The sequence below is a fragment of the Orbicella franksi genome, chromosome 11 (genome assembly GCF_964199315.1).
Source record: "Orbicella franksi chromosome 11, jaOrbFran1.1, whole genome shotgun sequence".
NCBI classification, from domain to species: domain Eukaryota; kingdom Metazoa; phylum Cnidaria; class Anthozoa; order Scleractinia; family Merulinidae; genus Orbicella; species Orbicella franksi.
In genome coordinates, this window is record NC_138155.1 from 1,610,225 (window position 1) to 1,637,500 (window position 27,276).

A 27,276-nucleotide genomic window follows, 5' to 3' on the forward strand; every position below is an offset into this window, starting at 1 on the left:
CGGAAGGAAGCTGTTATTCCGGTCAACTTCTGGGTCAGCACCCACACGCTGATGCCCATATGCCGCGCGGAAAAGGCGAGATTCACCAGCTCTCCTGTGCGCCCTTTCACATCTTTGGAGGCCGCGCAGTCGTCGAGGATTATGAGCGTGTTGGTGCCCTCGGAAAGCCATCTCACGAGCTTCAACCACCTTTCCACGTCGTGCTGCTCACAGACTATCACATCCATTCTCGGATCGTTTTCGCCAAGCCGGTAGTAGGTCTTGTTGTGCGTGAACGTCGGGCAGATGAGCACGATGTAGTCGAACTTTCCGCGGAAAGGGCCGTAGAGCTAGTCCACAACGAACCTCGATTTGCCTGAATTGGTCGGCCCCACGATGAGAGCGTTGAAGGGTATCTTGCTTGGGTCCATATTAATTCTGTACAGATTCCCGCTGTCTTTCCATAATGTTGAACTGGGAGTCGGCGATGACGAATACGTGGCAGTTCACGTTGCCTGAGCCTTCGGCTTTCCTCTCGATTTCCAGCTGGACCCCGTCCGTACTGTTCACAATGCGCTTGCCACTTCCATGAATGTCTTGGTCCGCCATGGAGCGCATATCAATCAGAAGCCCGAAATTGTCTCCGGTGTAAAACTTTGTCACATCCATGTGCTCGGTTTTATTTTTTTCCTTCACGAAGAAGCGTTGGGCCTCTTCCCACATGTCCTTGCCTTCGACGCCGTTGTTGTAAATCATGTTGGGCGAGCCATTGATCGTGACGCTGACTTTCGTCAGATCCGGGAAGACGTATTTTTCTGAATCTCTGGCGCCATCAGCATACGGCTCTATGAACAGTAGCAGGAGGGCTTTTAGCGACCTTTTTTGGGCATCGATTTTGATGTTCTTCCTCGTGTCGGTGTCTTTTTTGAAGGTCACCACTTGGGAACGCATCACGTGGTCATAGGCGAACTCTTTTCCGCTGGAGTAAACGGTATGCGCCTCGTCTGCCAGAGTCTTGCTGCGGATCATATCGTACTCGAGCTGGAGTTGGTCAGCTTGTATTTCAGCTGGGTTGTATCGGAGCCATTGACCACATGTGCAGCTTCAGCCAGGGTTATTTCGAACGTGAGGTCTTTGTAAAGGGCCTGGGGGTAGAAAACGCCGTGGTCGGTTAAGATCTGATGGTCCAGCCTGATCCGGTACTTGCTCCCGAACACCTCGTTCAGCTTTTTTTCAGCGTCGACGCCCGAGGTTTCCTTGTCTCCCGCGCCTGAGCGGATCTTGCATAGTTTCTCACCCTGAATCCCTTCGAGGATCCTGTTGTCTCTTTCTTCCTGCGAAAGGAAAAGGTCATCAAAGATTTTGTAGATGCCATAGCCAACCGTGTCATGCAGGGTAGTGCCTCCAAACTTCACGTGCAGACTGTCAACGAGCGCTCGCGTGACGTTCTGGACTAGGAAGTTGTTGGCGTGTCCTCCAGAAAGGTCGATGTTAAAGACAAGCGCTAGCGAGCCCGGCACCAGAACCTCGTTCGCGTTCAGCTTGGGAACGTAAACGTACAGAGTATCGCCGGGGTTGGCTTCAGTGCGGGAAAAGGTGATCCGCTTCACTGCGCGCTCGGCCTGCATGCCTTGTAAGGTTTTCTTGCTGTACGTCGCGCGAAGGTTCTCTGGAACTGACATTGTATCAGCCGCCGGCGATAATTTCTAATTTGAAAAATAATAGGCTTTAAATATATCGTTATGGCGGAAGGCGGTGGCGAATTTGGTTACGGAGACCCGGACATTGACAATCGGATTGACCACGACTCTGATGAAGGCGAACAAGAGGTTGACACAACCCGTCCTTTTCAGCCAGGCGCGGCGTCCACTCCCTACCAACCTGGCGACCCCTACTACGGGGGCGAACAAACAGAAATGAGTACTTTTCCTCACGAGCAGTCCGGCCCGCCTGACACTTCTTATCAGGAAGAAACCCCTTTGCTCGGTGATTTCATACATACCGATGACAAACCGGCCATGCTTGAAAGGGCAAAAGAAAAAATCAGAAGATTGTTCCCGAAGGTAGACTTCAAAAAATTGGGCCCAATTGGTTTCAGCAAAAAGGAAATCAATCTGAGATCGTTTCATTTGGCCCCCGCGGGGGTGTCTAAAATTTTCAAGCTTGGCGAAGGAGGGTTACAAAAAAGTTTCACAGACGCGAAAAAAGCAGCTCTGGGGCCAAGAGCTGAAGACGTCATTGCTGAAGACCGCGACACCCTCAGAGAACAACGCCGAAGACTGAGAGAGGCTGAAATCCAACTTAAACAGGCGGAAACACTCTCTTCGCGAAGAGAAGAAGAAAAGAAAAAAGTGGAAGCCCTTAGACAAAAAATTGCGCAAACTGATGCTCGGATTGATGAAATTGGAGATAAATATGGTTCGAATCTTGACAGTGAAGCAGAGCTGCGTAGCCTCAAACAACAGAAAAAGAACTATCAAACCGATCTTGAAAACAGGAAAAAAGCTTTGGACTCGCTCACAAAAAAAGCAATGGCCAGAGAAAAGGAACAAGCCAAGGTTGACAGACTCAGGGCCAGCCTCGCAGCAAAAGAAAGTGAAACAAACGCCATGGAAGAAAGGCTCAACCAAACAAAACCGTTGGACGACCTGAAAGAGCAGGAAAGCGAGCTGCAGCGCCAAAACGAGGAAGACCAGGCGATCATCCAAGATGAGAATGCCTCGCCCTCCGAAAAAGAAGCCGCAGAAGGCAGAGTTGCAGAAAGAAACGAGGAGATCGCGCGTTTGCAAACTCAGATCGCGGAAAGGAAAAGGAGGCTGCCTCTCTTGGAAAGGGTCAAGGAGATCTTCAAACAATATGGCGTGACGTTGACCGCCATTCTTCTCGCCGCCGGGACCACAATCGGCGCTGTCATCGGGGTCCTCACCAGAGGTTTGAAAGCCACCGGCAAAGCTTTGGGGAACGGCCTCAAAGATATTGCCGCGAAACTCGGCTCTCTGCTACCCGGGCTGATTGGCTCGATTGTGAGCTTCCTGTTCAAAGCCGGCGGCCAAGTCGTCGGATTTCTGGCCGAGCACACCTGGTTGCTCATTCTTGCCGCGGTGGCCTTTTTGTTCGAAAAATATTTTAAGAAGCAGCGTTAGCTTAGCGCCAAGCCGTGAACAGCAACGCCGAAAATCCAACAACAGCGACAATTACCGCCGTTTTGTTAATTTCGTGTTGCGGCGTTTTGTCTGCAGCCTCGGGCTCAATTTTTTGCGCCGGTGGCTGCGCTTGTTTAGTTTCGGACGAAGCTGGTTTCCTGTGGGGTGGAACTACACGCCCCGATTCGGCTGTTGCGGCTTTGTGTATTGGGTTGGACGGGTGGCTGTTGGGCGGGTTAATTTTTGACGGTCCGCCTGCCATTTGTTTGAGCCCAGCTTTTTTTGTCTCCGGGTTTACCTCGTTGTTCACCCCAAGTTTCATTCCGGAGACCGCCTGTTTCAGCTCGTTGTTGTAACCGATCGTGCTTGCGGTGTTTATTATCATCTGCGCGGGCATGAGCCACGCCATGGGGGCAACAGCGAGATTGAGCCTGACCTTCGCTTGGTCCACCGCGAGCTGGTACCTTTGCATGCTCGCGGCCAAGTCGGGCTGTCTGATCGCGTCTTCCATCAGCACCAGGAACTCGCTCTGGGCTTCTCTCGCCCAACCGCCATTGCCGAGAATGCTGCTGCGGACGTTCACTTGCGCGCCCAGGACGCAGTAAACGAAAGCCTCGATTGACTGGTTGATTCTCGACAAGCCCGCCTGCGTCAAACCGTTCGCCGTGTTGGGCGCGAACCAGACGAACTGCCGATCTCCAAAAACATCGGGCCGTATAAACTCAATAAGGTCGCCCTTATTCAGTTTTCCACCTTCGTCGCTGAACTTGTTCCAATCAGGATACTTATAATCTGTTTTTGTTGGCGATTCCCCCCAAGGCTTAACGTACAACACCCCCAAACCACTATTTGCCCCCGAAGTAAACCTAAAGTCGCTTGATGAGTCTATGCCCAACTCGCCGCATACCCTTTTGTACGAAGCGACGTCGTAATGGTTTTTCATTTGGTCGAACGTCGGGTCTCCGGGCAAAGCGCTTATGCTCTGAACACCTCCTAGCTGGAACAGAATTCGCCTGACCGTGAAATACACGTGGAATTTGTAGAAAGCTCTTATCTGCGGGGGGAGATTCATCCCGCTGTCGAAGATTTCGCGAGAAACTCCGCACCCCTGTGTCGCGCAGAAAACCGCCAAGTTGAGCTGTTGCGGCCAATATTTCATGTCTGGCCCTCCTAGCCAGTGTTTTGATTCAGTTCCAGTCGTGTGTTTGAGTTTCGTGTCTTGAAATATTTCTCTTAATTTCGTTGTGAAATATTGGTCAGGCGTGACGTAGATTTGTATCGGGGCGTCAAATATTTTCTTCAAGCTTGGCGCTTTGCCGTCGAAAGGCACCGCAGGGATGGCCAATGAAACTTTTGAACCGAGCGGCGACAATTGATAAGGAAAACCACCGCTGTCTCCCAAACCAAGCGCCTCTTTCATTTCCGCGCTCCAATACCGCCTGTCTGAACCGAAGACACTTTGAAACGAGTCTTCGCTTTCTTTGAAAAACACCTCCGCCGTCACGTTATTTCTCTCGTCGACGCTTCCTTGCGAAACGAACCGGCTTTTGTCCGCTTTGGGGAAGTGGTTTAAAAAGTTTGTCCACGCCTTTTTCTTCGCCACCTCCGCTTTTTTTAACGCAGGTCCATTCCACAAATTCGCCATATTATTTGAACACAATTTTATTTGTTGAATATAAAAATGGTTGTTCTCACAATTGTCACGCAACAGAACGGCGGGACCATCCATTTTGAAGAACCGCTCCCAGGAGCAAGCTATGCCAGACTTTTGAGTTGTTCTTTTTTCAACTCGTGGCATAATCTGAGTTCTGTTGGCAGAATGTTTTTTAAAGGAACTAATGACGTGGTTGCATAGCAAAAGAACTGCAATCCAGTTTTGAATATTACAAGAAAAAAGTGAAATTGGTCTTAGAAACGAATAACCCCAATTCTGTTCTTAAAATTACAAATGCCGCTGCCGCTGCCAATTTAAACAACGCTAATCAAGCGAAAGAAGTTTCCGTTGATTACAGTTTGGCCAATTTTCTTGGAATCGGAGAAATATCAGGAAAGAAGAATATATCAAAAAACTTAACAGCCCGAGTTGCTCCACTGCGATCTCATCGACTCGACAAAAAACTTTTTGAATGGAAAGAAGTCAGACCTTCTTGCCAAGGTTGACGTCAGAGGAAAGCCTTATGAAAAAGTCAGCTATAACATCGACTCATCGCAAAACGTTTTCCGTGACGCTTCTACAGACAAGTTCATAAACAGCATCACCTTAAAAGTGAAGGATGAAAATGGCGAACTCTTTGATTTCAAAGGCCTGCCGCTTCTTTTTGAATTAGAGTTAAATTAAATTTCTTTATATACGCAATGTCTTCGGCGGATCTGTTGCCTCCAAGCGCCCCGCCTGCCGAGCCACTATATCCAGTGGTGGCGGCAGAGCCTTCTCAAAATTTCCGCTTGCAGAAGGTCAACGAGATTTCCAATAAATTGGCCGGCGAGGTCCACCACTATCGCCTCGTCGCGAAAAAATACAAACGCGCGAGAAAGTTCGTTAATTGGGGCGCCGCCGGCTCCAGCGTTCTCTCGGCAGCGTTTTCCAGCGCGAGTTTTGGCTCCGCTCTGTCTGTGGTTGGCTTGCCGGCTGCCGTTCCTCATGGCGGCGCTGGTGGGTGCTTCGCTCTCGTTTCGTCTGCGATGATTCTCGCCGGCAAAAAGCTCGACTCGAAGATCAAGAAGCATCAAGAGATCACCACGCTCGCCGTTGCCAAGCGCGACACCGTCAACAGACTTCTCTCGAACGCTTTGAACAACAACGAGGTGTCTTCCCACGAGTTCGACACTATCCTTTCGGAGTTTCAGCAATACAACTTTCTGAAAGATCAGGTCCGAGCAAGGGTGCTTCGTCAACCATCAACAAGAAAGCTTCCTGATGTTGATGTCCAAAAACTTGAGAAAGACATCCGCGGCAGACTTGAAGCCGAAATGATAAAAAAAAATCACGAAACCTCCCGCTTCGAACTAAATTTCGAGCGAAAAAACACAAAACTCTCTCTTTGTCTTGTCAAAAACAGGTCATTGCGGTGTTTTTCTTGCCACATAAATTGCCTTGAACTTTCGAGAAGGTTACTCACTGACGCAGTCAAGTGCGAAATAGGGAAAACCCCCCGATCAGCTGTTTCTTTTTATCGCTCTAGTGAAGTCTCTTTGTTCCACCACGTTTTGTGCCCAATTTTTCCTCGAAAAAAGGTGAAAAGTGCCATTTTTATTGGCCAGGCCGAGAAGAAATACCCTATTCTAACAAACTGTGGTCAAAAAATAGAAATCCGCCTGTAAAATTCCTTTTGACTTGAACATTCCTCGTGGCTTTGAAAATTCCTGATCGCTTCAACTGAAGCCAAGAGGAATGCAACGAGCTTAAACTGAAGCCTTCAGGAATTCGCAACGGGAAGCTGTGTCGCCTCAACCGGAACCGCGTCATGAAAGCAATCAACAACTTCGCGTGTAATATCACGCGCTTGTCTCTGCCACTCAGGCGTGAAATATTCATTCGCGAGAAACGCAATCAAGTGAACACTGACAAGCATGTTTTTATGGTATGCAAATGCAGCCGTAGATTTTTAAATCTAACTCGCCCGGTTGTAAATATCGTCGCAGCTCAGTAAAATTTCTGAAATATTTCGGCCTAGTCATTTTCGTCATACACGGGGTAGCCAAGATAATGCTTTTCTCCATTTTTATAACACTCGTAACAGAGTCCTTCTTGGCCGCAAGAGTTGCATTTACGGCAAAACATGACCTTTACAATTCTTGATCGTTTTTCGCAGATGGGTGCCTCTTCAATCTCGTCGTGTACCTCGTCCCAACCCATTTCCTTTTTTTCCTTTATTTTTATCGCTATGTACTTCTTGAGAATCATCTCACGAAGCTCTGGAGGGAGGTTTTGAATGGCCTCGGAAAGTCCACAGGAAGACATGGCTCCTTGCGGTGTAATCGAGGTTACGTTTCTCTAACTGGCGGGTTTCTTTCTTGCAGCTCGAGCAAAACGCGCTCAAACAGTTTTGTCGCTTTTTATTTTTTGCGGTAAAGCCGCATTTTTAGCGCGCCCTCGCCGCAGCGCTTGCAGAGACGGTAGTCGCACAGAAGCCCGACTCCGCATACTCTGCAGGGCTCTGGCTTTTTCATTCCTTTTTTCAGCTGGTAGTTGTGCTGCCCGCAATACGCCCCGTAACAGCGCTTTCCGCAGCTTTCTTTCCGGCCCCGCTTCAGCCACCCGCACTTGTTTGGAGCTCGTTCCATCCCTGCTCTGGCGGTATAACTCCGGCTCGCTTGTTTCTAATATTTCGCACTCCTTTGTTGTGAGTAGTATATCGGGAAGTCGACAAATAATGTTTCGCAGAGGGAGCCTTATTTCGCCTTATCGCAGCCCCCACCATCAACCGGCCCGAGCTTGTGAGGGCCGGACTTGATGGTGGGGGCTGCGATAAGGCGAAATAAGGCTCCCTCTGCGAAACGTTATTTGTCGACTTCCCTATATACTACTAATATTCAAAATTGATTTACCTGTCGAAAGAGAATTAGGTAAATTGCCAATAGCAGTTTACAGTAGTCGCCAAACTCGTTCTAATTTTCCTCGCTCTCGTAGAAGTGGATTTTCCCGCGGAGTGTTTTGCAATTTCCATGATCTGCAGCACACAAATTCAAAAACTAATGCTATCACTATAATTTGCTTTCCTTGTAGAAAAAGCAAGGGGTAGGGGCGTCAAAGTTTCATTTTTATAACTTAAAGCGCTGTTATCGTGCCAATGGGCAGAATTTGTATCTGTTAATAGTATGCTTCCTTTGGTGATTTTTCACTAGTTTAGTCTGACCGACATGTTCAATTTTGTATTGCTTTTTTGTGGGGAAACAAGATTTGATCTCTGCTAGCTAAAGGAGTTTAAATCGCTGTAAAGCACTGTGGAATAAAAAGTCATTGTTTAGGTAAGGGTGGAACCAGCGCCGGAAATGAACAGCATTCTCTGAAAAGAAAGCTCCACGCATCGTCAAATGGAGCAATTTCATCTGAAGTCAATTGAAACTTTTTTTGCGCTAATTGTAAAGAAGCATTATTTAAAAAATTCACCATAACAGGAAGGGAAATTAACTTTCCTTCAAACACGATGCTAACTTTAGTGAAGGGAAACTCCAGATATAGCAATGGGTGCGAACGTCCTTAATATCACACTTTTGGAAGTAGAGATCGTTAACAGATTTTATTTGAATTCCTGGAACCTTTACATGAGAATAAGACATATTTTCTTCTCTCTTTTATTTGTCTTATGAAATTTTGGTATTAAATTTAACTTTAATGGATAGAAACTGGTTTAATACCTCGTCAGACAAATTCTGGCGTTACACATTTGGAAACAATAGCAGCATAAAGTCACTGCAAATTATAATATAGATAGGACCCTGCGCGCGTTCTGATTGGTCAAAAATCCATGTTTTATCCGAAAATAAAACGTAGAAAAAGTGTGTTGTGTTATTTTTTTGCCACATTATCTCGATCTCATAAAGCAAATGAAGAAGCCTAAGCAGTGTATTACACTGTGATAAAAAAACTCCGGACATTTGAGAACACTGCGGCTCGTGTTTTCTACATTTCCCTCGTGTTCTCAAATAATGATTGACGCAGCAAAACGGCCTAATCTAATAATGACAATACAAATTGCACTTAGGACAGTAACTACATACATACAAAAGCGCCAACTGCATCTAAAGGTATTATAGAACAAAAGCAAAAGATAAAAAGACGTTCGTTTATATCATAATATCCAACTGGCCAACTAGTTTTGTGGTTTTTTGGTTTGAGTTTTCAGGACGTTCAGAGTAGGGTACCACTTGTTTTGCCAATCGATAGGAATCGATAAATGGCTTTTCTGCGACTATCGATTGATCATCAATTAATCAATATCAATCGATACCAACTAACTAATTTTGTCGATTGAAATCGATCCATCTACTGCTTTTCCAATCGTCCATTTCCATCGATTAGGGGTGGCGAATGGTCCTTCAAAAACTCTGGGTCGCAAAAAATTTTATAGTCGAATTTCACGGCTCTCGCAGTATCGTTTTTTAGCGGTTATGTGCGTCTCTCAGTCTCGATTTTTATACGAAGCTGTCTCCGAGTCTCGATTTTTCGCAAGGCTAAAGGGGTTCAAAGTCCCGATTCGTTCGTTCATCTCAGGTTTTATAAATAACATCTTCTCTTCACTTGACACGGCATTGAATTTCAATGAAGCAACTTACAAATTCCAGAGAAAATTTAATCCTAACTTCACCTAAATTGTCTGAATTCCACAAAAAGCTACAAAACCTACCGCAACGTCCGTTTTGGCTCCAGTAAAACAGTTATTTTGTTCTGCGATATCATAACGTAATGTGTTATAATGGAATTTCCAGCTCCAGCCACTTTGAAGAAGCTGGCTAAAAGGCTGCAAAAGCTCGTTCTAGCTCTCAACTAAATCTAGGACCCAAATTTTAAAAGTCTGGACGTCTTGCGCTCGCACGTCAATTTAAAATGTCAAAATGTCTCGGGCTCGCAGAGGAAAATGCTTGTCTCGCCGTCTCGTATTTATCATTCGCCAACCCTAATATTGCGCCGGACTGAAAAGAAGAGTTCAAAACAATCATGTAGTGTTCCAAAATTATGTCCATAACAGCCACCCCTCAATGAAATGGAGCCTTGTTTTCCATCATGCAATACAGCTTAGAAGCAAACTTTGCTTAAAACACAAAATGCCTTTCTTAATTCTCATAATATTTTCATTTTACAAATTATCAATTATCAGTTGCGTTATGATAATTCATATTTCGTAAATTAAATACAAAAGAAATAATCAATAACCAGCGATGCAGGTTGTTCTAGTCAGTATTTCAATTATAATTTTTCTTTTTTTTTTTTTTTTTTTTCACAAAAGCAGCATACAACTAAAGTAATTGAACAACACCGAGAAAAAACACTGATATGGGGTACACGAATTCAAAATCTGCAAAACCTCCACATTCTCATGAAAGAAAACGAAATTTATTCAATCTATCAGTCTTACCACGGAGCTAGAACCTTTAATTTAATATTTCTGGAAATTTAGGACTTTGGTCGCTTTCGTGAGTTCTACAGAATTGCTACAGGCGATGTTAAGGGTGTGTATCTAAGTCAGTGGAATGCTTCCAAAGTATAGACATAACAGCCACCCCTCAATTGTTTGTTAGAGACTGAGAAAGGTAAGATCAGTTTCAGATTAAACGAATTCCTAAATGTCATCCTGACTGTTTCATTGATTAATTTTCTGCAGATTTTGATTTCTTGAGCTCATCCGACGCTAAAAAGAAGATTTAAGGTAGGTAGCAAGATTTCCCTGTTCTTAATATGGCTGACAAAGGATTCATTTAGAAGTTCGCAGTAGATAATAACACAAACTTCCTAGGATTAAACTCTCCATCTGCCTTTCTCATTTTATTTTTATTGGTAGCTTATTTTCACCGTGGCGTAATGTTTGTATATTGTGCTAGTGAAATAAATTCGTCGCTTCTTCCTCTTTGAAGAAGCGCTTGTGCCTACTTTAAGCAAGCTTTTAAACTAACGACGTAAAATAAAAGTGAGTTTGATTATGAAGGTGCCCGTTTTTTGCGCGAATAAATCAAACGAGTAAAATTATCTACAGTATCATTTCTTTATTCAAGTAAAACTCGAACACGATGGGAAAAAAAGATTCGCTAATTACGTCATGTAATTTTCTTCGGCGTCTTTATGCCTTCTGTGCGATGCCAGCATTATGGTACGGTCTTGTATTATCCAGTATTACACTGGATTACTGTTAGTATCTATGTATGAAAATGAACGGTTTTCTACCTTACGTTACAATGTTTGCTATTCAATGCAATTGGAATATAAGGGGGTGGCGAATGGTCCTTCAAAAACTCTGGGTCTCGCAAAATTTTAGTCGAATTTCACGAGTCGCGTAGTATCGTTTTTTAGCGGTTATGTGCGTCTCGCAGTCTCGATTTTTATACGAAGCTGTCTCCCAGTCTCGATTTTTCGCAACGCTAAAGGGGTTCAAAGTCCCGATTCGTTCCTTTATCTCAGGTTTTTTATAAATAACGTCTTCTCTTAACTTGACATGGAATTTCAATGAAGCAACTTACAAATTTCAGAGGAAAATTTAATCTTAACCTCACCTAAATTGTCTGGATTCCACAAAAAGCTACAAAACCTACCGCAACGTCCATTTTGGCTCCAGTAAAACAGTTATTTTGTTCTACGATATCATAAGGTATAGTGTGTTAAAATGGAATTTTCAGTTCCAGCCAGTTTGAAGAAACTGACGAAAAGGCTGCACAAGCTCGTTCTAGCTGTCAACTATTCGCCACCCCTAATATTGCGCCGGACTGAAAAGAAGATTTCAAAACAATTATGTAGTGGTCCAAAATTATGTCCATAACAGCCACCCCTCGATGAAATGGAGCCTTGTTTTCCATCATGCAATACAGCTTAGAAGCAAACTTTGCTTAAAACACAAAATGCCTTTCTTAATTCTCATAATATTTTCATTTTACAAATTATCAATTATCAGTTGCGTTATCATAATTCATATTCCGTAAATTAAATACGAAAGAAATAATCAATAAGCAGCGATGCAGGTAGTTTTAGTCAGTATTTCAATTTTGATTTTTCTTTTTTTTTTCACAAAAGCAGCATACAACTTAAGTAATTGAACAACACCGAGAAAAAACAATGATATGGGGTACACGAATTCAAAATCTGCAAAACTTCTACATTGCGATGAAAGAAAACGAAATTTATTCAATCTATCAGTCTTCTCACGGAGCTAGAACCTTTAATTTAATTTGTCTGGAAATTTAGGACTTTGGTCGCTTTCGTGAGTTCTACAGAATTGCTACAGGCGATGTTAAGGGTGTGTATCTAAGTCAGTGGAATGCTTCCAAAATATGTACATAACAGCCACCTCTCAATTGTTTGTTAGGAACTGAGAAAGGTAAGATCAGTTTGATATTAAACGAGTTCCTAAATGTCATCCTGACTGTTTCATTGATTAATTTTCTGCAGATTTTGATTTCTTGAGCTCATCCGACGCTAAAAAGAAGATTTAAGGTAGGTAGCAAGATTTCCCTGTTCTTAATATGGCTGACAAAGGATTCATTTAGAAGTTCGCAGTAGATAATAACACAAATTTCTTAGGGTTAAGCTCTCCGTCAGCCTTTCTCATTTTATTTTTGTTGGTAGCTTATTTTCACCGTGGCGTAATGTTTGTATATTGTGCTAGTGAAATAAATTCGTCGCTTCTTCCTCTTTGAAGAAGCGCTTGTGCCCACTTTAAGCAAGCTTTTAAACTGACGACGTAAAATAAAAGTGAGTTTGATTATGAAGGTGCCTGCTTTTGTGCGAATAAATCAAACGAGTAAAATTATCTACAGTATCATTTTTTAATTCAAGTAAAACTTCAACTCGATGGGAAAAAAAGATTTGCTAATTACGTCATGTAACTTTTTTCGGCGTCTTTATGCGCTCTGTGCGATGCCAGCATTTTGGTACGGTTATGTATTATCCAGTATTGCACTGGATTACGGTTAGTATCTATGTATCAAAATGAACGGTTTAGTAACTTACGTTACAATGTTTGCTATTCAATGCAATTGGAATATTAGGGGTGGCGAATGGTCTTTCAAAAACTCTGGGTCTCGCAAAATTTTAGTCGAATTTCACGAGTCTCGCAGTATCGTTTTTTAGCGGTTATGTGTGCGTCTCGCAGTCTCGATTTTTATAAGAAGCTGTCTCCGAGTCTCGATTTTTCGCAAGGCTAAAGGGGTTCAAAGTCCCGATTCGTTCCTTTATCTCAGGTTTTATAAATAACATCTTCTCTTCACTTGACACGGCATTGAATTTCAATGAAGCAACTTACAACTTCCAGAGAAAAATTTAATCCTAACTTCACCTAAATTGTCTGAATTCCACAAAAAGCTACAAAACCTACCGCAACGTCCGTTTTGGCTCCAGTTAAACAGTTATTTTGTTCTACGAGATCATAACGTATAGTGTGTTATAATGGAATTTCCAGCTCCAGCCAATTTGAAGAAGGTGGCTAAAAGGCTGCAAAAGCTCGTTCTAGCTCTCAACTAAATCTGGGACCCAAATTTTAAGAGTCTGAATGTCTTGCGCTCGCACGTCAAACCCACTGAAGTCTCGGTCTCGCAATTTAAAATGTCAAAATGTCTCGGGCTCGCAGAAGAAAACGCTTGTCTCGCCGTCTCGCGCAGTCTCGTATTTACCATTCGGCACCCCTAATATTGCGTCGGACTGAAAAGAAGAGTTCAAAACAATCATGTAGTGCTCCAAAATTATGTCCATAACAGCCACCCCTCAATGAAATGGAGCCTTGCTTTCCATCATGCAATACAGTTTAGAAGCAAACTTTGCTTAAAACACACAATGCCTTTCTTAATTCTCATAATATTTTCATTTTACAAATGATCAATTATCAGTTGCGTTATCATAATTCATATTCCGTAAATTAAATACGAAAGAAATAATCAATAACCAGCGATGGAAGTAGTTTTAGTCAGTATTTCAATTATAATTTTTCTTTTTTTCACAAAAGCAGCATACAACTAAAGTAATTGAACAACACCGATAAAAAACACTGATATGCATATGGGGTACACGAATTCAAATCTGCAAAACTTCTACATTGCGATGAAAGAAAACGAAATTTATTCAATCTATCAGTCTTACCACGGAGCTAGAACTATAAATTAAATATGTCTGGAAATTTAGGACTTTGGTCGCTTTCGTGAGTTCTAGAGAAAGCTACAGGCGATGTTAAGGGTGTGTATCTAAGTCAGTGGAATGCTTCCAAAATATGTACGTATATAACAGCAACCCCTCAATTGCTTGTCAGACACTGAGAAAGGTAAGATCAGTTTCAGATTAAACGAATTCCTAAATGTCATCCTAACTGTTTCATTGATTAATTTTCTGCAGATTTTGATTTCTTGAGCTCATCCGACGCTAAAAAGAAGATTTAAGGTAGGTAGCAAGATTTCCCTGTTCTTAATATGGCTGACAAAGGATTCATTTAGACGTTCGCAGTAGATAATAACACAAACTTTCTAGGATTAAACTCTCCATCTGCCTTTCTCATTTTATTTTTGTTGGTAGCTTATTTTCACCGTGGCGTAATGTTTGTATATTGTGCTAGTGAAATAAATTCGTCGCTTCTTCCTCTTTGAAGAAGCGCTTGTGCCCACTTTAAGCAAGCTTTTAAACTGACGACGTAAAATAAAAGTGAGTTTGATTATGAAGGTGCCTGCTTTTGTGCGAATAAATCAAACGAGTAAAATTATCTACAGTATCATTTTTTAATTCAAGTAAAACTTCAACTCGATGGGAAAAAAAGATTTGCTAATTACGTCATGTAACTTTTTTCGGCGTCTTTATGCGCTCTGTGCGATGCCAGCATTTTGGTACGGTTATGTATTATCCAGTATTGCACTGGATTACGGTTAGTATCTATGTATCAAAATGAACGGTTTAGTAACTTACGTTACAATGTTTGCTATTCAATGCAATTGGAATATTAGGGGTGGCGAATGGTCTTTCAAAAACTCTGGGTCTCGCAAAATTTTAGTCGAATTTCACGAGTCTCGCAGTATCGTTTTTTAGCGGTTATGTGTGCGTCTCGCAGTCTCGATTTTTATAAGAAGCTGTCTCCGAGTCTCGATTTTTCGCAAGGCTAAAGGGGTTCAAAGTCCCGATTCGTTCCTTTATCTCAGGTTTTATAAATAACATCTTCTCTTCACTTGACACGGCATTGAATTTCAATGAAGCAACTTACAACTTCCAGAGAAAAATTTAATCCTAACTTCACCTAAATTGTCTGAATTCCACAAAAAGCTACAAAACCTACCGCAACGTCCGTTTTGGCTCCAGTTAAACAGTTATTTTGTTCTACGAGATCATAACGTATAGTGTGTTATAATGGAATTTCCAGCTCCAGCCAATTTGAAGAAGGTGGCTAAAAGGCTGCAAAAGCTCGTTCTAGCTCTCAACTAAATCTGGGACCCAAATTTTAAGAGTCTGAATGTCTTGCGCTCGCACGTCAAACCCACTGAAGTCTCGGTCTCGCAATTTAAAATGTCAAAATGTCTCGGGCTCGCAGAAGAAAACGCTTGTCTCGCCGTCTCGCGCAGTCTCGTATTTACCATTCGGCACCCCTAATATTGCGTCGGACTGAAAAGAAGAGTTCAAAACAATCATGTAGTGCTCCAAAATTATGTCCATAACAGCCACCCCTCAATGAAATGGAGCCTTGCTTTCCATCATGCAATACAGTTTAGAAGCAAACTTTGCTTAAAACACACAATGCCTTTCTTAATTCTCATAATATTTTCATTTTACAAATGATCAATTATCAGTTGCGTTATCATAATTCATATTCCGTAAATTAAATACGAAAGAAATAATCAATAACCAGCGGTGGAAGTAGTTTTAGTCAGTATTTCAATTATAATTTTTCTTTTTTTCACAAAAGCAGCATACAACTAAAGTAATTGAACAACACCGATAAAAAACACTGATATGCATATGGGGTACACGAATTCAAATCTGCAAAACTTCTACATTGCGATGAAAGAAAACGAAATTTATTCAATCTATCAGTCTTACCACGGAGCTAGAACTATAAATTAAATATGTCTGGAAATTTAGGACTTTGGTCGCTTTCGTGAGTTCTAGAGAAAGCTACAGGCGATGTTAAGGGTGTGTATCTAAGTCAGTGGAATGCTTCCAAAATATGTACGTATATAACAGCAACCCCTCAATTGCTTGTCAGACACTGAGAAAGGTAAGATCAGTTTCAGATTAAACGAATTCCTAAATGTCATCCTAACTGTTTCATTGATTAATTTTCTGCAGATTTTGATTTCTTGAGCTCATCCGACGCTAAAAAGAAGATTTAAGGTAGGTAGCAAGATTTCCCTGTTCTTAATATGACTGACAAAGGATTCATTTAGACGTTCGCAGTAGATAATAACACAAACTTTCTAGGATTAAACTCTCCATCTGCCTTTCTCATTTTATTTTTGTTGGTAGCTTATTTTCACCGTGGCGTAATGTTTGTATATTGTGCTAGTGAAATAAATTCGTCGCTTCTTCCTCTTTGAAGAAGCGCTTGTGCCCACTTTAAGCAAGCTTTTAAACTGACGACGTAAAATAAAAGTGAGTTTGATTATGAAGGTGCCTGCTTTTGTGCGAATAAATCAAACGAGTAAAATTATCTACAGTATCATTTTTTAATTCAAGTAAAACTTCAACTCGATGGGAAAAAAAGATTTGCTAATTACGTCATGTAACTTTTTTCGGCGTCTTTATGCGCTCTGTGCGATGCCAGCATTTTGGTACGGTTATGTATTATCCAGTATTGCACTGGATTACGGTTAGTATCTATGTATCAAAATGAACGGTTTAGTAACTTACGTTACAATGTTTGCTATTCAATGCAATTGGAATATTAGGGGTGGCGAATGGTCTTTCAAAAACTCTGGGTCTCGCAAAATTTTAGTCGAATTTCACGAGTCTCGCAGTATCGTTTTTTAGCGGTTATGTGTGCGTCTCGCAGTCTCGATTTTTATAAGAAGCTGTCTCCGAGTCTCGATTTTTCGCAAGGCTAAAGGGGTTCAAAGTCCCGATTCGTTCCTTTATCTCAGGTTTTATAAATAACATCTTCTCTTCACTTGACACGGCATTGAATTTCAATGAAGCAACTTACAACTTCCAGAGAAAAATTTAATCCTAACTTCACCTAAATTGTCTGAATTCCACAAAAAGCTACAAAACCTACCGCAACGTCCGTTTTGGCTCCAGTTAAACAGTTATTTTGTTCTACGAGATCATAACGTATAGTGTGTTATAATGGAATTTCCAGCTCCAGCCAATTTGAAGAAGGTGGCTAAAAGGCTGCAAAAGCTCGTTCTAGCTCTCAACTAAATCTGGGACCCAAATTTTAAGAGTCTGAACGTCTTGCGCTCGCACGTTAAACCCTTTGAAGTCTCGGTCTCGCAATTTAAAATGTCACAATGTCTCGGGCTCGCAGAGGAAAACGCTTGTCTCGCCCTCTCGCGCAGTCTCGTATTTACCATTCGCCACCCCTAGAATATGTTCGTGTGAGTCCGTTTTTTCCTACCCAGTGCTTGTCGAGACCTCAACTTGCGTTAGATATGTATTCGAAATGACGGCAGTTTGAGTTGTATTCTCGCTCTATCAACATATCAGCAAAGGTGATAGAGAATCTTCTTTCGCTTGGCTATTATTTCAGCAAAATAACAGTTGACAGCTATCAATACCACCAACAGTCGACCGATACACCACCGATTGTTGATTGCAACACATCGGTCGAGGTGTCGGCCGAGTGTCGACCGACATGCCGACCAGGTGTCGACCGATAGTGTCGATCGACGGTCAATCAACTTGGAAGACATGTCGACCGACACTCGGTCGACTCTCGGTCGACAGACGCCTTAATTCCACATGACCCTGTATTTTTCCCTTCTGCTGCTTAATTCTTGAATACAAAGTCATTTATTATCGAAAGATGATGAGATAAAAATGTTTTCATTCCCGTATTTTAAATTTTAAGAAGAAACCTTTGAATTGCCCCGAAGACTGCGGAGGGTAACCAGAGTTTTATGCACAGGTATACAAGAAACGTTCCACAAAAGAAATGTACTCTGTGTGAGAAATCAAGATCGATTTGTCTTAAGCAGAAACAGAATCATAATTTGAATTCAAATGTTTGGCTAATTCAGTTGTCTGATAAAAGAGAATTAAAGCTAATGGCACTGCAGTGCAAATCGGCAAAAAAAAAATTCTTTTCGTTTTCAAAGCAATATTGATATCCTCTTAGATCTTTCTCTCATTTTGTCTGACCGACATTTTGTTTTGTTATCACTGAAGAAATAATATTTGATCACTGTTGGGTAGAAGAAGCTGCAAGACGATGAAGATGTAAAGCGCTGTGAAACATTTCATGACTGTTTATTGATCCTAATTTTCTCACTGATCCTTTGTTCTTACTGTTCCATTTTCCTACTGATCTTACGTTCCTACTTATCCCTTTGTTTCGACTTATCCTACGTTCGAGCTGATTCTGTATTTCTTATCTCTTTGCTATGATTATTTTATTTTCTAGATTCTCGTACCGTGCTGCACACCATGGACCAAAGGTTAATTTTTGTGGCTATGATGCTCTTGATAGTCCCTTCCATTGCTGCATTGGGTAAGAAGACGTTTATTTTATTTATTTATTTTTTTGTTTAAAATGTGTATCAGTTCAATTTAGTCGAGATAATTTTTTTTGGAGGCGGGGATAGCTGAAAGTGTGAAAAAGAAAGGAAAAGAGTATTGCAACTGCCACAAAAGTATTTGAGTACGAAAACAATAGTTTGAAAATGACGTGATTTATTTTATAAATGTAAGTTTGCACATCGATTGACTGATTCATTTACTAACTCTTCCACTCATATATCTTTAGATTCCTGGGTCAAAGTGAATCCCCGTCCTGTATGTTTTGGCGCCAGGGATGACACGTTTGGCAGTTTCAACGTTCCTTACGGTGGCAAGATAGTCGCTGTAAAATTGGTCTACCTAAGCGGTTACGTGACCTGCGATGATAGCAGCCTTTCCTACTGGTCTTTCTGGGGCTGTGGTGACAAAGTTGCAGGAGCAAAACGCATTGATGTAGTCATAACAACTTCAAGCAACACCATTATTATGCCAGTAAGCCCGTTCCTCCCGGATCAACCTGGAAAGTGGTACGAGTTACCCGGATATAACTCGTTTTCTCCTGAGATTATCCCGCCGCGTTTTTCTCCTTACTCGGTGAGCTCGGGCCAAGAGTTGCGAGTGTGGTATGATGAGGATTTGGCGGACAGCAGTGAAAGCGACAATGGAGGACTGGTCTGCTGTGATGTTTATGGCCTCTATATCTAAAAATACTGGGACGTTTTCAGTTACAAGAATCAGGCAAATTTTTTGACTGAAAGTATTCAATTTTCACTTTCTAGTTGCAGCAATTAAGAGCTCAATTAATTCTTGTAATATTTAGTATTAGAGAAATTGCTTCATGTACTTGAAGGGAAAGGGAAAGCGGAGATAAGAAATGTAGAAAGCTGTTAAACGAATGTGTTTAAAGTAAGTGATTTGATGGCAATATTATTGTACACCATAAGGCTAAACACATAAACAAGCTAAAATAAAACGAGGACATAAATGAAAAAAAAAGTTGTTCATCGTTTCTCTTCTGCTTTACAGTTGCTAGGGTCATCACGGAATTCCTCATTTTCGAAATAAGGTGTAGAAATAAGGTGCAGAAATAAGGTGCAAAAATAAGGTGCAAAAATAAGGTGCAGAAATAAGGTGCAGAAATAAGATGCAGAAATAAGGTGCAAAAATAAGGTGCAGAAATAAGATGCAGAAATAAGGTGCAAAAATAAGGTGCAAAAATTAGGTGGAGAAATAAGATGCAGAAATAGGGTGGAGAAATAACATGCAGAAATAAGGTGCAGAAATAAGATGCAGAAATAAGGTGCAAATATAAGGTGCAGAAATAAGATGCAAAAATAAGGTGCAGAAAAAAGATGCAGAAATAAGGTGCAGAAATAACATGCAGAAATAAGGTGCAGAAATATGGTGCAGAATCTCGTGCAAAATTAAATGTGTAGCCGTGCAAGAAAAGTCACAATGTGCATGGAACTAGGATTTAGTAGGGACTGCGGAGACCATTTTAAAATGGTAGGGCTAGGGCTAGGAAACATGGCCAACGAAAAATATGTGTCAGCCAGATAATCTGGACGATCATATAAATTTTTTCTTTGTCAAATATGAAAAGGCCAAGTAAATCTCTCTTTACTATTGTTAAGACGAATTACAACAATGGCAGGAAAATGATACTTGCTCTTTTTTTTCTTTATCCCGTAGAGTTAAGACCCCACATCCACAAATCTAAAAATATAGGCACCCAATGGGTACTTGTGTCTACATGTAATATAAACACAGCAGATTCAAAAGTAGAGCTCCAAATGCAATTCAAGCGCACATGATAGTTTCCATAACTTCTAAACGTGGTGAGAGATGAACGTTAAATTTGAATCGGCTTTAGGGGACTAAAATTCACGATCAAGTATAACGCAGTTGGCGTGCAAATCTACCACGCTACTTGAAAATAAGCCATTTCCGTATTAACTTTAGCCTGTTTCACAAAGCGAGTCCGGGGACCCATCCTTTCAAATGAAAACGAGATTTCATTCACATGCAAATTAAACCCATTGTCACATGAATGGTTGGAACACCAGGCCGGCCTCGCTTGGATAGTGAGGCTTAAGGCAACTCAGAAATGGGCTATTAGGCAATAGATCTACATGTAAGAATCAAAATAGCGGAGCGCGATAAAATACGTGTGAACTCTGTGAGAGTAGACAAGGAAAAGCACCTGATCTCCAAAGATTACTGAAGAAATGTTACAACAGTTACTAGATCACATCCTCCGATATCCATTTTCTGTAATCTTAATTGTTCTTACTCCAACGAATATTGAATATTACATGTAACGACGGTCGCGGAAGTAGCATGTATCAGGTGATTAGCCCGCTTGGTTCCACATGAACTGATGACAACTGATTTAATGACAAATGGTTGCAGAACCGATTTAATGAGATGCGTTTTCACTATCAGCTAATTCAATAGACCGGTCACATACAATGGTATTCGACAATAAAAATGTTTAACAAAACAAGCTGCTTGTCGTTGTATACCTTAGATCTGGATGTCATGAATTTCCTTTTAGGTATGCAAATCACATACCCTGGTATTCGATAATTAATTGTATACCCAAGATCTGGATGTCATGAATTTCCTTTCGGGTATGTGAATCTCACACAGATGGTCTCTTACTAATGAATAACAAGAGTTTTTCTTAAAGGTGTTCCAGGTTCCTTCTGATAAATCCGTCGGTAAAAGTAATTAAAGTAAAACTTTATTTAGCCACCGGGCCAGCCTTCGTGATAAAGCTAGTAACATATAACGAATATTAAACTTGATCGAGGTCCTTAAAGAGATCCACTCCTAAATATTTATTTTGTTCATAGTGTTTTTTTATCGTGCATTTCTCCTTTGCGCGGGACCTCCAATTGTTTTCCTCTTTGGACTCATTGAAGAACACCGTCTGATTATTGACTTCGCTGGGAGTCTAGGAAGCGTAGGCCCGGTCGTCCACACTACACCGGAGGAATTTAAAAACACAACAATCACCGCTCGTTTCATATCTTTGTTTGAAGAAATCTTGGCCAGGAAATCACGTGATTCTCCTGATCCTATCGTGTTCGAAAAGGTCCGATTTAAAATGTTTTTCATCCACATGAAAACTCGAAACCGGTGTTTTCACTGAATTTCTCCGGTTTGAAGAGCGTTTACGAAAAGCTTCATTTTCGTGACAGATTACTCTGAACCGTAGGCCTAACCGTAGAAATAATTTGTATGCGTTTTTAAATTCCTCCGGCGTAGTGTGGACGGAATCTGGAACAAACCACCAAACAAACGGTTTAATGACCAAAACAAAGGTTCTACAAGTGTGTTCAGTAAACCTTTGAACATTTCATAGCCGTCCTCTGCAAAACAACAACGCAAAATGACCGCGAACGCGAACAATGAAACGAACTGTTAATTTTTCGTATTTCAATTTAGAATTGAACGCTGTCATTACAATACATATTTAGTCTGAGTGAGGTTTTAGAGCCATAGGCATCCTCGAAAAATTCAGTTTACAAGGCGTTGTCCTCGGAGTCGCCGTCGTCATTGTTAAGATCCCTATATTTGCATCTCGGATGCTGGAAGGTCGATACACTTGTTTAACTTGGGGTCTGTCATTCTAACTGGCTGCTTTGTGCTTTGCTTGTGTTTTATCCCAAGACTAGTCGAACGCAGATGAGAGTATCGTGTAAAAACCGTAACAAATCGCATAAATTGCAGCTCTTTGCCATGGTTCTTTTCAATCCGGCGATTAAGTTGTCGAGCGTCTCGGTAGGAAGTTTTTCCCTAATGCTGAAGCAATCTCGTTTACGTAACTTCCCCGATGCAATACCTTTCATCTTCCCCTTTACTACACGGCAATCGTTTGTATCTTCCTCTTAAGGCTTTGAACACTCAGAGGTCATCGTCATCGCGATATCAGTAACGTCCTTGAACATGGCGAGTTGATACTCGGGGCTTTCCTACTCCAAACCAAGTAATTATTACAGTATTTCTCTTTCCATAGCTTCCAGCTCTCGGGGATCTCGCCACTTCATTGACCTCAAATCTAAATGTTGCGGAGACAATGATATCTGCTGGAATAACATTGAAAATTGTGATGCTTTAGGCAGCGAGGCATCGGAAGTTATTTTCGCCCGTAAGCATTCGTAGACGGTATACGTTGTCGACGAATTAGCACTACCCTTTCGCTGCAACATGTAATATTAGATGGCAGAGAGAACCTTAAATGAACTTCGTCAATGCAATCAAGGCTTAATCTGGCTACTGTAACTCAAGATACACAAGGTGAACGCGTATTCTAATATGTAACTGTATGTATAGCATAAATTACAAAGCCGTTACAGAACATGTTTAGTATATTAGGCCTTAAATTAATGTATGTCTGCCATTTTGAATAATCAAATCCAGCCGGTATCAGAAACTCGTTTGTCCAGTTTGGCAACGACGTCGGTGCTTTCTCAATGGCTCACAGCCAAGCCTTTTGTTCCTTCGCTTTATAAGTGCAAAACCACCCGGATGGTTGGGCGGCCAGTTAACTCCACCACAATATACACATTTCTTTTAATCTCTCTTAAAACAATACCTCCTTGATATACAATCAAGTATTCTTCCTCAATCATCCCCCTCTCATGCCCCTCGCATCCTACATCTCATTAATCCCCCACATATACCTACACATCCTACACAGCTTTCATCGTATTAATTCCCAACATATACCTACACAGCCCACATCTCATGAATTTCTCACACTTACCTTCAAAGTTTGCATTTCATTAAATCGTTTCTAGAGTCATTACTCATTATATTCAGTGGTTACCAACTCATGTAGAGCCAAGTAGTCTTATGAGATAAATTGACTATCGCTGTTCAAATTATTTGTTCACTTGTAGCCTGCGAATAGGCTCCCGTTTGGGTTAATGGGTTTAGTGCGAGCTCGCCAAGCTGGTATAGGATGATCGGGGAGGGCCGAGTGCGGAATGGTGACGAGGGGGAGCGCAATTCGCGGAATTGTTTTTTTCCGCGCTAAACGGCTCGCTTCGCTCGCCGGAATTTTTTTTTCCGCCCTCGCTGGGAGCCTGTTCGTAGGCTAGTTAATTTGCCGTACGTTCAGCCATTCGAACGGATACCGTAAGGAACGTTTTCGCTTGAGAGGTCACATATTTTCCGATGCATTTTTGTAGCTGAATCGGCAAAGTTCTTCTTTTAACGACGCTTTTAGGGTCGAGAAAGTAAAATTGGCGATGTACTTACTTCTTTTTACGCGACGCGTGCAATTGGTGAAAAAAAATTCTCCGTAACGCGTGATTTAATAGAAAAATTCAGCGTGATGCGTGATTGGTACCCCACCTTTGCCACCCTCTCTATAACTCGAGTCATTGGATGTTCAAGCTAGAGGCCAAACAATTTACAGTTGCTGGAAGTTAAACTATCTATCTACCTATCTATCTCCCTAGAGTCAGAGCGGGGAATTCCAAGTCTTCAAAATCTTAAGTATGTCATATTCAAAATTGATTTGCCTGTCGAAAGAGAACGAGTTTGGTAAATTGCTAATTGTAACTTGCGGTAGTCGCCAAACTTCCATATTATTTCCTTTTGTGCAAGTGAATTTTGTCGCAGTGTCTGGCGATTTCTCTGATCTGTAGCACACTAATTAAGAAAACCCCATCACTATGATTTGCTTCCCTACTAGAAAAAGCAGTGTTTAGGAGGGCAAATGTTCATCCTCTATAAAGTTCTGCCCTGCATGCATGTTATCGTACCAATTAGGAAAAATGTTTTCCCAGTTGACAAAATTTTTCCTTTGGTGATCATTCACTCATTTCGTCTCATCGACATTTACATTTTTAACTTTGTATTGCTCTTTGCTGGGAAAATGAGATTTATTTGATCTCTGTTAGCTACAAGGGTGTAAACCGATGGAAAGTTCTGTGAAAAATGCGTCACTCTTTACGTCAGAGATGAACCTGAGAGCCGGAAATGAGAAACATTCTCTCAAGGTGAGATCCACACATCGTCAAAAGGAGTATTTTAAGTTAAAGTAAAACTTTCCTTCGTGCTCCTGATTGTAAATTAAAAGAATGGACAATAACAGGAAGAGACATCAATTTTCCTTGTCACAGGATCCTAAATTTACAATAAAAGGAAATTCTAGATGTTGAGTTGACCCTAGCCTGCGTAGCAAGCGTTTCTGTGGTGTTCGGGAGCAAAGAATATTACAGCGCGAAAAATAGAGCGAGTAAAAGAGAGGGGAGGGGGAGGGGAAGACAAACCCCTGGATTTTGAAAACCGCCCACTTGGCCTTTCATGCCTGAGCGCGCACACTGAGATTTCGTGCTGTCATCGGCTGTCATAAATTAACCAATAAAATCTTCGGCCTTCCGTAGCGGAAGTGAACTTTGAACCAAAATAAACTTTACTTGTCAAAATATGTCTGAAACAACGAGCGCACGGTGGCAACGGAGAAATCTCGATGAATTAAATTTGGTAATTTTTAATCAAGCTACTCAATCCGTCTAAAAGGAAAGACTGCAAGGGTGAAGTTTTAGCACAAATCTGCCTGAAAGTTAAACTGTGAGAAGTATTCCAGTCGCGTTAGTAATCCTTGTGCTCGCATGATTCGAAATCTTGGATCACTGTATTCATTCGTCCAGGAATCGATACAAAGTAAAATTAGCAAGTCAACTCTCACAAAGGCAATTCCAGTAAAGAAGCGTTTGCTGGAAACGCCAGATCCGCAAATCGGTTCGATTGTTATCGCTGCAACAAAAACAAACAACGGAAAGTCTTCTCGGCAAACTTTGGAATTTGGGCAGGAGAGGCTTCAAACATCTGAGAGGAGAAATAACGATAATCTTGACCAGTATCTGAATAAAGATAATCTTCCCTTAGGCGACCTCCAAGTCAAAGTTGTTTATAAAATGTCCTCGTAAGAATTCCCCGCGACGAGACGACTAAATTTTTGGTAAGGCAAATATGTGACAAAAACTGGCATGCCGCAGCTAACACTATAACAAATCATTCAGGATTGTGCCCAGAGGTTCTAAATGCTGTCAACAAAAATGCTTCTAATGAAATGTCGCAGTACCTACGACAACATGTTGCCTTGTAACAAGCCAGACGAAATCACTAAGTTTTCCCACGCAATAGTACTAATTTTCTGTCCCCGTGGTTTATTATCTTGTCCTTGGCGCATGTGGCATTCAAGAAAGTGATGTTAAAATTAAAGGAACAGCTGCAAATTGTGTCGCGCTTGCTTCTGCAATAATGTGCAGGCTTCAAAAAACCAAAGCGTAGGCATTGCATTACAGGATTTCTACCGTACTGTCGAAGCCGACGACTAAATCCTCGTTCAGCGAGAAAAGTTAAAGCGTTTTGTAACCAAGCTTCGAACGCGTCTTCCCTTTTTGTCTGGCACGCAAAGGTATTAAAATACCTTTGATCGACACATGTCAATAATATTGGACTAGCCCAGCCAATCACGAGCTCCGTTCGCTGGCGAACGGAGGTTTTCAAAATCCAGGGGTTTGTCTGCAAGCGTTTCCTTCCTTCCCCTCTCCCAGCCCCCTCCTTCTGTTTTTTTGGTTCTCGCCCCATTTTCCGCGCAGACAAAACACCGAAAATCCCGTTCCTCGGTCTTTCTTTGCTACCAAACCCCACGGAAACGCTTGCTACGCAGGCTAAGTTGACCCTTACTTTTTTCCCGTTTCGTGCTTAATTCGTGATTACAGAATCATTTATTATTAGAAATAGGAGGAGATCAAAATCTTTTTACTAGCTAAGTTTATCTTTGAAGAACAAGCCTGTGATCCCCAATGAAGACTTTGTGTACACGTAAATAAGAAGTGTTTCAAAGCAGTGTTTCTTTTGAGGATCCTGTGGCAAGGAAAATTGATGTCCCTTCCTGTTATTTTCCAATCTATTAATTGCCCAAAGTGGATTCATTTTAAATCCTCTTAATGTAGTGGGTCATTCCTAAAGTATTATTTACGACCTCTGTCACTGAAGCTGATATTTTGTTCATGTTGACCATGGCAATTTTAGTCATCCGGTCATCTCGTGACTACGGGTCATTCAAGTTGCGTCAAGTACGGAAGTAAGTATATTATATGACGCTTTACAGGAAAAATTTTACTTTCACTTTTCCAGTCCATCCAAGGTGCAGCTTGCGTTCACAACACTGATTAGCAAAACCAAACGAGTGATACATCTTGGGACCGTAAAAGCTAATTGTAAGTACGTGCAAGTTCCCTGTTAGACTCCCATTTTAAATTTCATTAAAATAATTTTAGAACTCGGATTGAACCAATGTGGGTACGGTAATATATGTGTCGCATTGAACAAACTGTGTCTTTACGTGATCCAATGTTTTCTTATTTTACGTGTTTAATTTAAAGTAAGTACTGATTTGATCATTCAGTGTTATCAACGGTGCAAATTCAAGCGGTTTTTCATATGCATTTATTATTTAGTTAGATCTTTAAGTTTTAATAAGTCGACTCATTAGATGTTCAAGCTGGAGGACTAACGAGCCTTATTTGCTCAAAGTTAAATGAAGTATCTTTCTACATGTCTATTTACCTGGGGTTGAAACAGCAAATTCTAAGTCTTTAAATTCTTAAATATGTCGTATTCAGAATTGATTTGACTGGCGAAAGACAATGAGTTCGGTAAATTGCCAATTGTAATTTGCAGTAGTCGCCAAACATCTATGTTCTTTGTTCTCGTGCAAGTGAATTTCTTTTTTTCAATGATCTGTAGCACACAAATTGTGAAATCTCCATCACTATAATTTGCTTCTCTAGTAGAAAA

General features: G+C 41.4%; 3 protein-coding genes across 10 annotated transcripts in view; 2 read left to right on the forward strand and 1 right to left on the reverse strand.

Annotated features, from left to right (window-relative positions):
- LOC145502758 (uncharacterized) overlaps nucleotides 1–27,276 on the forward strand; it is a 274,518-nt gene that overhangs the window by 82,755 nt on the left and 164,487 nt on the right. The window lies entirely within an intron of this gene.
- The window catches only part of LOC145502762 (uncharacterized), a 263,593-nt gene that overhangs the window by 50,569 nt on the left and 185,748 nt on the right, over nucleotides 1–27,276 (forward strand). For 3 of the 8 annotated variants that reach the window (XM_081482125.1, XM_081482124.1, XM_081482126.1), the window contains exon 2: nucleotides 26,614–26,696. Coding sequence is in view for 3 of the 8 variants with exons in the window: in XM_081482133.1 (XP_081338259.1) it covers nucleotides 18,376–18,439; nucleotides 18,695–19,152 (522 nt within the window). In the remaining 5 variants the exon portion in view is untranslated. Of the gene's footprint in view, nucleotides 1–14,170; nucleotides 14,194–16,080; nucleotides 16,126–18,352; nucleotides 18,440–18,694; nucleotides 19,511–26,613; nucleotides 26,701–27,276 lie in introns of those variants that run through there. The other 5 variants (XM_081482133.1, XM_081482131.1, XM_081482130.1 and 2 more) reach the window with 4 other exon arrangements.
- LOC145502709 (uncharacterized) lies at nucleotides 3,124–4,767 on the reverse strand. The gene has a single exon (XM_081482069.1). The coding sequence runs from the start codon at nucleotides 4,765–4,767 to the stop codon at nucleotides 3,124–3,126; it is 1,644 nt and encodes a 547-aa protein (XP_081338195.1).

Coding starts and splice junctions, on each gene's coding strand:
- LOC145502709 (XM_081482069.1), bottom strand. CDS start 4,767: ATGGCGAATTTGTGGAATGGACCTGCGTTAAAAAAAGCGGAGGTGGCG.